The sequence below is a fragment of the Protomyctophum parallelum genome (genome assembly GCF_964188405.1).
Source record: "Protomyctophum parallelum genome assembly, chromosome: 13".
NCBI lineage: Eukaryota > Metazoa > Chordata > Actinopteri > Myctophiformes > Myctophidae > Protomyctophum > Protomyctophum parallelum.
The window spans coordinates 26,781,427-26,796,110 of NC_139708.1; the positions used below are offsets into that span (position 1 = coordinate 26,781,427).

Consider the following 14,684-nt stretch of genomic DNA (forward strand, 5'->3'; position numbering starts at 1 on the left):
CGAGGTGATGACTTACGCAAAAATAAACTGAAAATCATTGGAGTCGCGCGCGCGCACACACACACACACACACACACACAGACACAGACACAGACACAGACACACACACACAAACGAAGAACATTTTAAAGTTGACCATGATTGAAGCTATAGCTCTGTGACATCATTATAATGGATATAAGTTACATCATGGTGTATTATTTTTGACAGTCGAGGCTAAATCGCAACATGTGATCTGCCTTAATTCCCCCGATATTTAATTTATAACAAATATTAATGACAAAAACAACATTGAGTTTCTTCATGCTTGTTAACATAGCGCTGAAACCTGCATGGCGCATGCGGCAGACAGTGAGGACGCATCTGTGGAATCTGTGTGAGCTGCTCTATAACAATAGATAATGGATAATGGTTTCCTCTCCGTCGCTGTTGGTGTTTTTTGGGGGGTTGAGAAACTAAACTTGAGTTTTTATGGTCTGAAGGTTTTTCACTTCCATGTGCGGAGAGGAGGAAGTTCTTTATGTTGGGGGGGGGGGGGGGTCCTGTCAGCCAAACTCTTGTGTGAAGTTCTAGTTCAATGTTAACGACAGCTGTATAATAATATAGGGAACAGAAAGCTTTGTAACACCTAGACACAGTTCAACGTTAACAACATGATGGGAACACAATCCTGTGTAACAACACCTATTTCTGCACAACAAACAATCCTGGAAAGAACTGCTTTTTGTGTTTTGAATTATACGCTATTTATAATTGTTGATTGATTGATTGAGGTGTTTATGAACAGTTTGCAGAATGGCTACTGAAAGCACAACTCAATACAACTGGACGTCACACTGACAAAGCATTACACGTGTTTACATGCAGTGTTGTTTTTGCAGAACATTTAGATTTTGTTTTTAGTCGCATTTTATTCACCTGCAATGTTTTAGTGTTAGTCTAGATTTAGTCAACTAAATGTCATAAGATTTAGTTGACTCAATCTACAGTTGATTTAGTCGACTAAAATGTTTTTTTGACGGGCCTTGATGCCATAATGACTGGATTTTACACTTGCTGAAAATAGCAGATCTACAAGCTGTTGTGAGCTTGTAGATCGGCTACAACAGGGTCCACCATTTTCAATTCATCAGTTCATCCAACAATTCATGTATTATTTGTGTCACATTTAGGTTTTTTTTACGGGCATTATTAATATTATTACTATTTGTAACAGTATTTTTATATAGCCTATATACTATACCGTTTCCATAATGCGCAGAAAATAGTGCATATCATTTTGTCTTGAAGGAACACATAAGATTTATAGTTGTTCACAACATATGATATCACTGTTTCAATACGCGTGTGTGTGTGTGTGTGTGTGTGTGTGTGTGTGTGTGTGTGTGTGTGTGTGTGTGTGTGTGTGTGTGTGTGTGTGTGTGTGTGTGTGTGTGTGTGTGTGTGTGTGTGTGTGTGTGTGTGTGTGTGTGTGTGTGTGTGTGTGTGTGTGTGTGTGTGTGTTAATAACGCATTAAAACATGGCTAACAGCTATAGTTAGCCCCACACCGCGCAGGGTGAGCGGCGAGGTGACGCATACCGTGGCTCGTGTTTCATTCATTGCAGAGTTTGCAGCTTATTATATTATCAAAGGCCTTAGGCTCCCTCCTCTCTCCAAGTCTCCCCGGACCCCCTGGCCCCGGCCTGGGCCCCGGACCGTATGGCGGTCCACCTGAACGAATGTAAAACCATTAAACAGCGCGTTAAGGCGATACGTTGAGACCGACGCGGCTGCACATATCAGCGGCTAAACACGACCAGTCAGTCAGTCAGTCAGTCAGTCAGTCAGTCAGCCAGCCAGCCAGCCAGCCAGCTCGCTCGCCTCTGGGCTTCAGTCAGTCAGTCAGCCAGCCAGCCAACCAGCCAGAAATCATATATGAAATGAAAGCTCGCCGCACGTATTGTTGGCTTTTCAACGGCCAGCCCCCCAGGGTCTCTCTGGGTCTCTGCATGTGGGTCTGCAAAGCTCACATTTTGTGCTCTATTTGTTATTAAGTTATACTTTTATTATTTGGTGTAGAGGGGAGGGGACAGACCCCCATGGATGCACGGAGGACCCTGGTCAACATTATATAGTGGGTTTTTTTCTTCTTTTTAAATAGGGGAATTGAACCTATAGCAATTCTGCTATTTGTTGTGGCAAGGTTTAACAGGTTTAACAAAAACAAAATAATTATTGGCTTGATCTGCGTGAAGGAAATTAAATAATATTTTACAGAATGATGGCAAAGCAGCATTAATATTATTGTTTGGTTTACGCACGCAGCCGGTGCTGACATGATGGCCAATCTGTGTGTTTTTTATACTGTCAATACAATGTAGACCTACTTATTTAATCATGTTACTGTTATAGCGAGGGAGTAAATACATTTATAATTGTGATATCAGATGATATGTTATCAGTGAATAACATATCATTGGATAAATGCGCTTTATAAATGCACCATTTACCATTTATGGAACAGGAAGGAAAACTCAGAGGGGGAAGAAAATAAATAAAAATAAAAACGTATGGAGGCTAAGAGTGAAATGAACAGCAACACAATATGAAAGTTAACAAAATAAATACAAGTATAGCTGATTAAAAACGTGTGTGGTTTGTGATAACTATATATCAAACTATATGTCTGTTGGAAGTGTAAACGTCCAAAACCAGAAAACAATAAAGCCAATGATCAATAAGCCCCGATCAATAAGTAGGCCTGCTATAGGTGATGTAGTTTAAGCTATTATTATTATATATTTAGGCCTAACATTTGTCATAACAACAATTAATTAAGTATAAGACCATTTGCATATTAGATTAGACGCAACAATGACAACAACCACTCGTGCGTAAATGAAGCCGATGCTCCTTTGTTGTCATTCTGTGGAATAGATCCAGCAGAATGAGACGCAGTGGTCCTCAACCAGTGGTCCGCGGACCACCAGTGGGCCTTGAGGGGGTTCCAGGTGGTCCCCAGCTAAATGGTGGAGAATTGGTAACCAAATGGACCCTTGTTATAGATCTTTAACTCTTGAGAACGTTTAATTTTACGCTCCGAGAGTTAAATTACTGTTCCAATTTGAGAATGTAATCTATCTCTATTTATCTCTCCTATACCAAAATCAATACAGCATGGAGTGTCTCTGTCTGCATGCTCCAAACCCCGATCTCGGTGAAATGACACCAAATCCCAGCCTAGATATTGATTGATTGATTGATTGATGGAATGTATTAACAGATTTCAGAATAGCCTACAGTACCTACAGTACATTTCAAGCACAACTCAATACAAATATACTGTTAACTGTGTGGAGTCTGGACGATAAAGTATTACACTTCTTTACTAGGGCCCATGCACCCTGTTCAATTCATCATAACAATTAGAGACAAACAAAACAGGAAAATCGTCATAGAGGAGCTAAAAAAGTGAAGAAAAAAAAACAAATATAAGTGTGCGGGGCTGTGCGTGCACGCGCAGCGCGCCTCCGCTCGCCGTCCCGTAGTGTGGTAGTAGGTAGGCTAGTTAAACTGCACCGTGCGGCGGCGCGCACACAGACACATAAATCACGTCTCCAGAAAAGCGTCGTAAAACGCAGTGCGTAAATCTGCCCCCGTGTGTGTGTGTGTGTGTGTGTGTGTGTGTGTGTGTGTGTGTGTGTGTGTGTGTGTGTGTGTGTGTGTGTGTGTGTGTGTGTGTGTGTGTGTGTGTGTGTGTGTGTGTGCGCGTGTGTGTGTGTGCATGAGAGAGAGCGAGCCTTTTCATACAGTCTGGGGCAAGTGTATAGAACCGCAGTAACACACACACACACACACACACACACACACACACACACACACACACACACACACACACACACACACACACACACACACACACACACACACACACACACACAGAGCCAGGTGTGTGGCGCATGTGGTGAAGACTTCATTTAAACAGGAGGGTTGCTCCGTGCGCGTGCGTGAAGGGTGTGCGTGCGTGCGAGCATGGCTGCACTTTGCGTGAGAGCCGAGTTACAAGGCTGGCCATGGCTGAACACGTGACACCCAAGGTCAAGGTCAAGGGCTGATTTAGAGTGTCTGTCTGTCTGTCTGTCTGTCTGTGACACAATGCCGGATGTTTGGTCACTGGTCAGACAGACAGACAGACAGACAGACAGACAGACAGACAGACAGACAGACAGACATGTTTAGGATGTTATATTATGTTTATAGATTGACATATCGCGGTAGTTCTGCAGGTTGAGGTTTTATGTGGTTCGGAAACGTCTCTCTGACTCAGACCAACCCGACCCGCAGTGTTGTACTTGGCCCGGTTCCAATGTGGCCCAAACGCACACAGAATTAAACAACGGCTTTTCTTTCTTCCCTTGTTTCTGTAAATGCTGCTTTTTTTTGTTGAAGGTCTAGAATTTATAGCATATGCGTGCCACCGGTAAATAGCAGATCTACAAGCTCACAACGCGTCACATTTATGACGCGTTGTCAACTTGTAGATCTGCTATTTACGGCATATATGCAACATAAGCGTGCAATAGTCTAAAATCTAAATCAGGCTAATTTATATAGTCTTATGTTCCCTGAAGCATTAGCACCGTTAGCATAATAGCTTCTATAATGTACAGGTTCTCAAATATCTGCGTTTTTATTCAAGACGTTTGTCTTGAACTTGAACCTGAATTTCTGAACCCATATCAGCGCACGTTGGGGTGATTGGTGAAAATAGCCGAACTACAATCTCACGACAACAACATGCAATGCTATAGGAGCGCGTTGGGAGCTTGTAGATTGAATATTACCCAGATAAGCTATTTTCTGTGTATTTAAATAATTCAAGGAGCCATTATAATGTATACAGAGAGAGGAGTAGACCTAGAATGCCTGTGATCATTTAATTATACTTCGTAAATGTTCATGTATCTCAGGCATAGATGCCTTGCACCGGGAGCTGGTCGATTTGAAAATGTGCGGCATAAATGTGATAAATGCTCCGTTTGTACTAACCCATTAAATTATTCCAAAGACGTGGAGTGAAAAATGGTCCTATAGTTTTATATCCATGTGAAAGTTCTGGCACAAAACACGTATTTAGTGAATTATCTCCACTTTTTCAAGAGATGCACACGGACATCTTTCTCTCCGGGCGAGTGGACGTATTTGTAAACATGACGTATTTGTCAAATCAGTTCATCGATTTTTCCGGTCCCCCTCGCCCGGAGAGAAAGATGTCCGTGTGCATCTCTTGAAAAAGTGGAGATAATTCACTAAATAAGCGTTTTGTGCCAGAACTTTCACATGGATATAAAACTAGAGGAGCATTTTTCACACCACGTCTTTGGGATAATTTAATGGGTTAGTATACAAACGGAGCATTCATCACATTTAGGCTGAAAATTAACCTGTGTGTTCTATGGCTCTGTATGTGAAATACTGTACATACTGTATGTAACAACAAGAGCCGTTCCAGGGCTAACAGAGGAGTAGCCTTCATGGGGGGTTGAAGGACTTGAACTTGAACTATATGGTTTGACTTTTGAGTATAGGCTACAGCCGATTCCTGTTGGCGATACTTGCAGTGTTCATATTCCCATCAATGTTCAATATAAAACAACACACAATTAAGACATTAAAATAGGATTACATTAAATGATGATAATCTTTTGGACAGTAATATATTTTGCCGTTTATTGCTTGATAATTAAGCTAACGCTATTGTGCAGAATATGTAAACAAAAATAAAATAAAATCTGGTATTGGAATATATCCAAAAAAAAAAAAAACTTGATTTCCAACCTTTATCCAGGTGTATAAATGATGCAATCAGCATTTTAAAACCTGCACAACAATTCTTCAAAGTGAATGAATGTGCAAATCCCATGAATGTTGTATCGTTCAGTGGTCTGGAAGGTTAATTAAATCCATGTAATTAAATAGGGCTGTCTGTTATATTGTCTGCAGCTTAATTAATTAATGAATTACTTAATTAATTATGCATATACACCAATTTAAACTCTTGAATAGGCTTTGAGATGACGCATGCGCCGTGGTGAGTTTCAACGTGTCCCGCGCGTGCTGAGCGGTCAGATTGTGTGATTTGTTTTACAATAAATTGACACGTCATTTAAATCAGTCTCTGAATCAATTAAATATATACATCTTATCCGTGGTGATACTAGACTATAACAAAGCCGTGAAGTAGTTTAATATGTTGCAACATGTTAACAATCAGCGAAATCTCAGTGTTTTGTCCAGCATGTAGACATTCACCGATTCACGGATTTTAAAGCACATTTTCCAACATTTGTTATTTGACATGTTGCATAAAAGACTGCAGAACGGTTGTGACACAGAATTGATTTTATGTGCTTTCGTTTGGATTTAAATTAATGCTTTCACTTTTATCATTAAAATTTATTTTTGCACGCAATAAAATATATACCTAACCCACTCTCTTAAACCTGCCGTAAACTTGTTATTTAATTAACCACAGCCTTGAAGTGTAATTATAATTAGCCTATATTAAAAAAATATTTGATAAAATCAAATATTGGGTAAAGAAATATTGGGTAAAGAAATCTTACATTAATTGGAACCCAGCGGTGACACATTTAAATGAATAAATAATGCTTGTAGAAAATTCAGAGGAACATGTAAGTTATTTCACACAAACAAACACTTGTGTTTATATGAAAAAGCCACAAGGTCTACACATTACACAACACAACACCGGCTATTATAAAGATGGGATTAAAATGTATTTATTCAAGCATCAAGCTATACTTTTGATTACTGTTTTGACAACAAGCGTTTATTATAAACAGTGTGACGTATATTTATATAATATTTTTATAATAATGATTGCATTAAACGTTCTCAGGCGACTAGTCTACAAGCGAACAATACACAACGATACTGACACACACACACACACACACACACACACACACACACACACACACACACACACACACACACACACACACACACACACACACACACACACACACACAATACATTCAGGCATTATAAAACAGACAGACAGACACAGACAGACAGACAGACAGACAGACAGACAGACAGACAGACAGACAGACGGGGTGTATTGTATGTACAACAAACATGCTTCTCTATGATACAAGGTAACAGGAGTCTTTTCAGAGTTCTTCAGAGGGCTTAATTTGGTTGTCTTGTTTTTTTTTGTTCTCCTCCTTCAAAAGTTCTGTTCTTTTTGTCTCTTTTTTTTCTTTACAATGTTTTCCTTTTTCTTAATTCTTTTCCTTTCTTCTCCTCATCTTTTGGTGACACGTTGAGTCGTGCAGGCAAAACAAAAAGAAAAGAAAATAAATGGCACTTTTTAACAGTTTAACACCCCCCAGAATCCGTAAGCAGAAGTCTCGGTAGTTAAAGCACCATCAGTTATACCGTCATGTCATTTAACAGTTTCTCACTTTGCTTTTCCTCTCTCTCTTTTTCCCTTTTTTCCCCTTCTTTTTTCTTCTTGTTGCTTGTTGACTGACTGACTGAGTGACACACCGCAAATAAATGAAGTCCCTCCTCTCTCTTTTCTGTGTTGTTTTTTCTCTCAGACTGTCTGTCCCCAAAACTCTTCCCTTTTGGGTGCAGGCACACTGTCGCGTCAAAACATTCCTATATCCCAGCCTTCCCAGGCATCTCTTCCTGTTTTTTAAACAGCTGTCAGTGTCACCGCACCAACTCTGTTTCCCTCCCAGAATCTTCCCCATGCAGTGAGGGGTTGGTGGGAGAGGCCAGACGGGGAGGAATCTTTCCCAGTGATGGGAGGGTATAGGAGAGGCTGGACGGGGAGGAATCTTTCCCAGTGATGGGAGGGCATAGGAGAGGCTGGACCGGGAGGAATCTTTCCCAGTGATGGGAGGGCATAGGAGAGGCTGGACGGGGAGGAATCTTCCCCAGTGATGGGAGGGCATAGGAGAGGCTGGACGAGGAGGAATCTTCCCCAGTGATGGGAGGGTAGTAGAGGCTGGACGGGGAGGAATCTTCCCCAGTGATGGGAGGGTGGGAGAGGCTGGACGGGGAGGAATCTTCCCCAGTGATGGGAGGGTAGGAGAGGCTGGACGGGGAGGAATCTTCCCCAGTGATGGGAGGGTGGGAGAGGCTGGACGGGGAGGAATCTTCCCCAGTGATGGGAGGGTAGGAGAGGCTGGACGGGGAGGAATCTTCCCCAGTGATGGGAGGGTAGGAGAGGCTGGACGGGGAGGAATCTTCCCCAGTGATGGGAGGGTGGGAGAGGCTGGACGGGGAGGAATCTTCCCCAGTGATGGGAGGGTGGGAGAGGCTGTACCGGGAGGAATCTTCCCCAGTGATGGGAGGGTAGGAGAGGCTGGACGGCGAGACGGCTGGACTTTGAATATCTCTAACTATAAACTTCCCTAAACCCTAAAGTACAAATATAAGTTATGAAAAGCTACAACAGTGAAGTCGGTTCACGGAAGTTGTTGTATGGCTATGTGGCGATTATCTGACCACGTGCCATTTGAGTGGGCAAAACCTTACATATAGCCTACTAAATTTCTTATAGGGTAAATATTAAGTAAAATAATAGAATGGTGATCGTGGGTTAATTGACCTAGACAATGACACACTGGACTGGCTTGCTGCAACGTAACTGAAAATCTAAGGACATACGACAGAAAATAATATAGCCTTTCCATCAGAGTATCTTTTTATATTTATATCAACAGAATACAAACAGCCAATAGCATATTTTCAAGTTATCCCCCTCATTGGGGAAAATTCTGGGAGGAAAAAACGGGCGAGCACGGGGGTGAGTTGTGACGCGTTTGCAAAAAAAACGGAGACGCTATAGCGGCATTTCCATCCACCAGCGATTTAGAAAAACGCCTGGACTATTGGCGTTTTCATGCTGTCTCTTGATGCGACAGTGTGCCTGCACCCTTTCCCTTCCACCTGCACCCTTTCCCTTCCACACAACAAACAAACCCCGGGTTTTTCTTCCTTCCTTCCTTCCATGGCGCGCTGCGAGTGGGATGCAGGGACGTGCAGAGAGTGTTAGAGGGGCCAGGGGCTAAAATCCCGTAAGAGGGCACTTTTGGACAAACATAGCAGATCTACAAGCTCTCAACGCGTCGCACTGCGACGCGTTGAGAGCTTGTATATCGGCTATTTTCGGGGGCGCAAACCCAGCACTCTTTAGCTAGATGCAGGTGTAACAACATGGTTTTCTATACAAATGTCTTCAACGCAAAATGCTGCGTTCCAAGTTTAGGAGACTTTGGGAAAATGCCTTCCGGCATGGCATGGAAAGGAGAGGAGAGGCATTTGCATTTCTTTCACCATGGTAGCCTATGCAGAAATGCTGCATTTCTGGTCTGGAATATGGGGCAGTCGTTTTACAGAGGGGTAAACGGGCAGGGACGTGCACACATAGACATCAAAGGGGGCTTCAGCCCCTGCCCCTTTACCCGTCTGTAAAACAACTGTCCTTTCCAGACCACGAATGCAGCGTTTACTATTATGGTGAAATAAATGCAAATGCCCTCCTTTCCATTCCATGCCATGCCGGAAGGAAGGCAGCATTCAGGAGAATTTCTTTTTTCCCGAAGTCTCCTGAACTTGAACACAGCATTTTGCGTTGAACAAATATGTTTAGAAATCCATGTCGTACGCCCCCAAAAAAATCTGAACGCGTCGCAGTGCGACGCGTTGAGAGCTTTTGATGTCACATGTGCACGTCCTGGTGAAGCCCCCCCATTGATGTCTATGTGTGCACGTCCTGGTGAAGCCCCCCCCCCCATTGATGTCTATGTGTGCACGTTCCCTGGGTGTGACGCGTCACGTGCACTTCACGCGTCACGCGCATCCTACGTGCGTCACGTGATGTCACGCGTGTCACGGCGTGCCGCCACCCGTCCCGCCGCTCCCGGTCTTGACCTTGGCCACGAACTTCTTCTCCTTGACCCTGCGGTTCTGGAACCAGATGGTGATCTGGCGCTCGGACAGGTTGGTGTTGGCGCTGATCTTCCTCCTCTTGTCCTTGGTGATGAACTTGTTGGCGCCGTACTCCTTCTCCAGCTCCTTCAGCTGCAGCTTGGTGTACGGGATGCGCTTCTTACGGCCGCGCCGGAAGGACGACGAGTCGTGCTGGTGCGCCACCACGTCTGGGGGTGGGAGGGGATGGGGAGGAGGTAGAGGGGGGAGGGGAGGGAGGGAGAGGGGGGGGGAGACATTGCGAACGAGAAATGGAGACAAATGGCGAGGAAGAAAAGGTGAGGGGGAGGAAAAGGTGAGGTGGAGGGAGAGAGGGGGGGTGGGGGAGGGAGAAAGGGGGGGGGGGAGAGAGAGAAAGCCAAGCTGAATTGAATACGGCGTTTCCACACAGACACACAGCTCTATTCCACCATGACCATGTGCTATAGACCTATAGCTATAGTTCCTCCCCATGCTACATAAACTCTCTCTCTCTCTCTCTCTCTCTCTCTCTCTCTCTCTCTCTCTCTCTCTCTCCCTCCCTATATCTGACATGTGACACCCAGACAGGTCATCATGCAGCCTGACCCCTGACCCTGAGGCTGTTCATATAATCCTAATATAAACCTGTATGCTGTTGTAAATTAATCCTAATACAATCCTGTAATTGTTAATCTAATATAAACCTGTATATGCTGTTATAATCCTAATATAATCCTGTAATTGTTAATCCTAATATAATCCTGTATGTTGTTTATAATCCCTCATATTATTATAATCCCTCATTCTCACAACTATAATCCTGGACTCCACAGGCCGGAACATAATTAATAATGAACGTGTTTTACAGTCAGAGCACCTTTCATGGCATAAAATGCACGCGCAAAATCAAAGCAAAGTCAACAAGACAGAAACTTTAAAAAAACACAGTGAAATAGGAACACATTAAAGTATTGTGGCTACATAATAATAAATGCTATAATAAATCACGTCTATGTTGATTTTTAATCCACTTATCATCCATTTGATTATTGGAGTAATCAATGGTCACCATAATATGTATATGCAACCTAATGCTGTTGTGTCATGTTTTGGTCATCATTTTATTTTACTGATTACAAATTATATAAGTCACTGACGGATACAACATTACTGCTTTATTAAATCTATAATTAAATTATACTATATGTTTTAAGATCATAGTATTTCACTGCAACACCAACGCCATGCAACAGTTATTTTGGGGGGTCCCTGAGTTATTTTGGGGGGTCCCCGAGATGACTATTTTAATGTGAAACATTGTCTTCTCACTCAACAGTAAACAAATCAACATTATACAGTATAAGTATACATATCTGCACATTATATAAATTGACAATAGGCATATATACCAATCCGCAGCCATGCACAAAATATTTAATCGTTGGACAGCACTAATAATAATAATATAATATATGATCCATAAGATATAGGTGACCCAGATCATTAAATATTGGTCTGTTCTGTATCCTAAACATGTCCTCTGACGTGTGTTCATATTTCATAATGATAATAAGGTCCAATTATCACACTTATACATTCACATGTTCATTAAGTCTATATACGGCATATAAGCCTATAAGTTAAGAAAGGTGTTCCTGTTTATTTAGTTTTTTGACAGATTTGTTCTTTATTTACTGTACATACTGTACTGTACCGAGGAAGCCCAGCCCTATATGGACTTACAGGATGCTTACTTTAATGTTCCATAAACAATGACAATGAACCATAGCCTATACAACTACATAACAGAAGATCACATTAAATATCAAACAAACAAAAAAAACACCCAAAGCTTCATACATGTAGGATTGTAGGGCATATTTCATATAATTATATATACAACATGAAATAAAATAAAATACAACATAGTATCCACTTATACTCTATTGCGTGTTAAATGAGGCGTTGCTAATTAGCATGTGTGTGTGTGTGTGTGTGTGGAGTCACGTGGCCGTCTGTGTTGTGAGCGCCAAGGCCAAGTTCAACACGTGTTTACAATAAAGACGGGTCTATTTACTGTCTTGTTGTGACTCACAGCTGTTTACTCCTGCTTGGCCTTCTGTGACAGTGGACCCCCAAACAGTTTCATGTCAAGGACCCCCACATTGACACTAATTAGCCCCGCGGACCACCCATTTGAAAATAGATGATTTTTTTTTTTACGGCTCTATGCAGTTATTCTCAACCCGTTAAATTTCAAGGATCCCCAGTTTGACATGCATTAGTCTATACGGACCCCCCATTTAATGGCATTTCTATCTCTGGGAACCCCTTTTAAAATCACTGTTAATTTAATTCTGAGAGTGTACACTCTCAGAGTTACAGACCCATGTGGATTTGGTTCCAAACTATATCATTTAGCTGCAGGGGGACCCCCTGGAACTCCCTCAAGGACCCTTGGGGGTCCCCAGACCCCACATACGCATGCAGTGAAAACCACTACATATAATGTTGTTGATATTTAACAGAGAGATATTAATATGGTGCCGAAAGGACCTCTGACACCTGAATGAACCTCAGTCAGGACGGATGCCTCAGGACTTCACTCCTCTTCAATATAATAAACACCAATAAAGAGTGTATTCTATGCAAAATTACTATATAAATATTTCATATCATTTTTCCTATATTCATATCATATCCTATACCGGCCATGCAGAGCTGACTTCCAGGTGTTCTATATGCTATATTAGTAATAAATATGATATATATATATATATATATATATATATATATATATATATATATATATATATATATATATATATAACATATGCCTATTCATAATAACTATATGAAAAATAAACATATCATGTATTATCACCATGCCAGCCTACTGTATGTCCTATAGGACCTATATATACTATATACTATTCATATAACTTTATAAACATAATTATGTTATTATAGCCTACCTTATATATTCATATGATATTTGAACATATCCTATTCTTCACAAATCTATTATTTCTGCAGTTCAGACTTCCATAGATGTATCTCCTATACTAAATAACTATGATATATTTTCAATTTACAATTTAGGCATTTATCAGACGCTCTCAATCCAGAGCGATTTGGATTTGACAATGTGGACCCTGTTGTAAATAAGTGTAATGCTTAATTGGGTCGTCCACTCACAGTTAACAGTCTTTGTATTGAGTTTGTGCTTGAAATGTACTGTAATTCTGCAAATTGTTAATAAATATTTCAATCAATCAATCAAAAATGTACAGTAACAGGGACAAAATACATGGTAATTCATCAAATACTTCTAGTGAATAGTGAATCACGTTCATGAATCATACATAAGCTAACAGTGGAATGAATATCTGAAACTTGCATATATATACTATATAAACACAATGATTAAGTTACCTATATTCATGAACATAATAATATTCTCACCAGCCAGAGGTGTCTGGCCTATATAAAATATATATATTATATTCTTACCGGCTAACGCATGCAGACTTCCAGATGTGTATAATATTCATATAACAATAATAATATTCATAAAAACATTAACTCTAATATATAAACCTTCAAATCATAATAATATTCTTACCGGCCAACGCAGACTTCCAGAGGTGTCCTGCCTGCTGCTCCTTGCAGTACATCTGTCCCCCGGGCCACCCTCCTCCCAGAGCCCAGGGCTGGTAGCTGTCCATGGGCAGCAGGGTGTCATGGCCCCCGGTCTGCACCACGGACACGTCCAGGTAGGAGGCCATGGACTGGTAGGGACTCGGGTATCCGTGGTGGTAGAAGGCGAACTCCTTGGCCGCGGCCGCCGCGCGGTGGTTCACGGCCCCGGGATACTCGTCCACCACGGAACTCACCGGCGTGTCCATGTACTTCTCTGCCGCCGAGGAGTAGCTGAGGGCGGCGGCGGCGGCGCCGGCGGCCGCGGCCTGGGTGCACGACTTGAGCGACGGCCCGCGGCCCATGCGGCACGGGTAGTATCCGTTACCGAAGTATCCGTGGTACGGCAGCGCCGATACGGAGCTCGCCGACGAGTTCTGGCCGACGGCGGGACACGGCCCGCCGGCCGCGCACTGCTTCCCCGAGGAATCCCCGGCGGACCCCCCCGCGGACCCCCCGTCCACCGAGGAGGGGTACCCGCCGGAGGAGGAGGAGTGGTGGCCGTGCACCCCCAGGCCGTTTCCCAGGGCCGCGGCGGCCGCGGAGTGATGCGCCATGATGTTGCGGCACTGGCCGATGTTCCCCACCGCCCCCGGCGGACCCCCGCCCGGACCCCCCACCTCCGCCGCGTCCAAGTTGTTGTCATACACGAACATCACCGTGTCGGCGGCGCCGGGCCAGCGGGGGTTGAGGACCAGGGAGGCGGTCATAGGTCCTCTCCTTCTCCGGGTTGGGCTGGCTCACTGTCCCGCTGAGGCTGCTGCTGTCGTCCCGTCGCTGCTGCTGCGGAGCTCGTTAAACAGAACAATGTCCCTTAAAAAAACATCGGATTGATGTGAGGACGCTGTTACCGACTGTTGCATTGATGTAATGCAGTGTAGTCAGTACTGGAAGGCGCTCTGGATTAAGGGCGTCTGTTGAATGAATGCCGAAATTAAATCGTTGTGCTAAAAGGAATAAAGCACAGTGTCCCAGGGCAGGCTCCACGCATGCACCGCGCGCTGCGCTCCA

The 14,684-nt window shown here is 43.0% G+C and overlaps 1 protein-coding gene across 1 annotated transcript; it reads right to left on the bottom strand.

Annotated features, from left to right (window-relative positions):
- Positions 1-7,727: 7,727 nt before the first annotated feature.
- On the bottom strand, positions 7,728-14,383 carry LOC310868579 (homeobox protein Hox-B13a-like; the record flags this gene model as incomplete). Its single annotated transcript, XM_083779034.1, has 3 exons — positions 7,728-8,025; positions 9,919-10,183; positions 13,600-14,383. 3 exons carry the CDS (start codon positions 14,381-14,383, stop codon positions 7,728-7,730), a joined length of 1,347 nt encoding a protein of 448 aa, XP_083635160.1.
- Between the last annotated feature and the right edge of the window lie 301 nt (positions 14,384-14,684).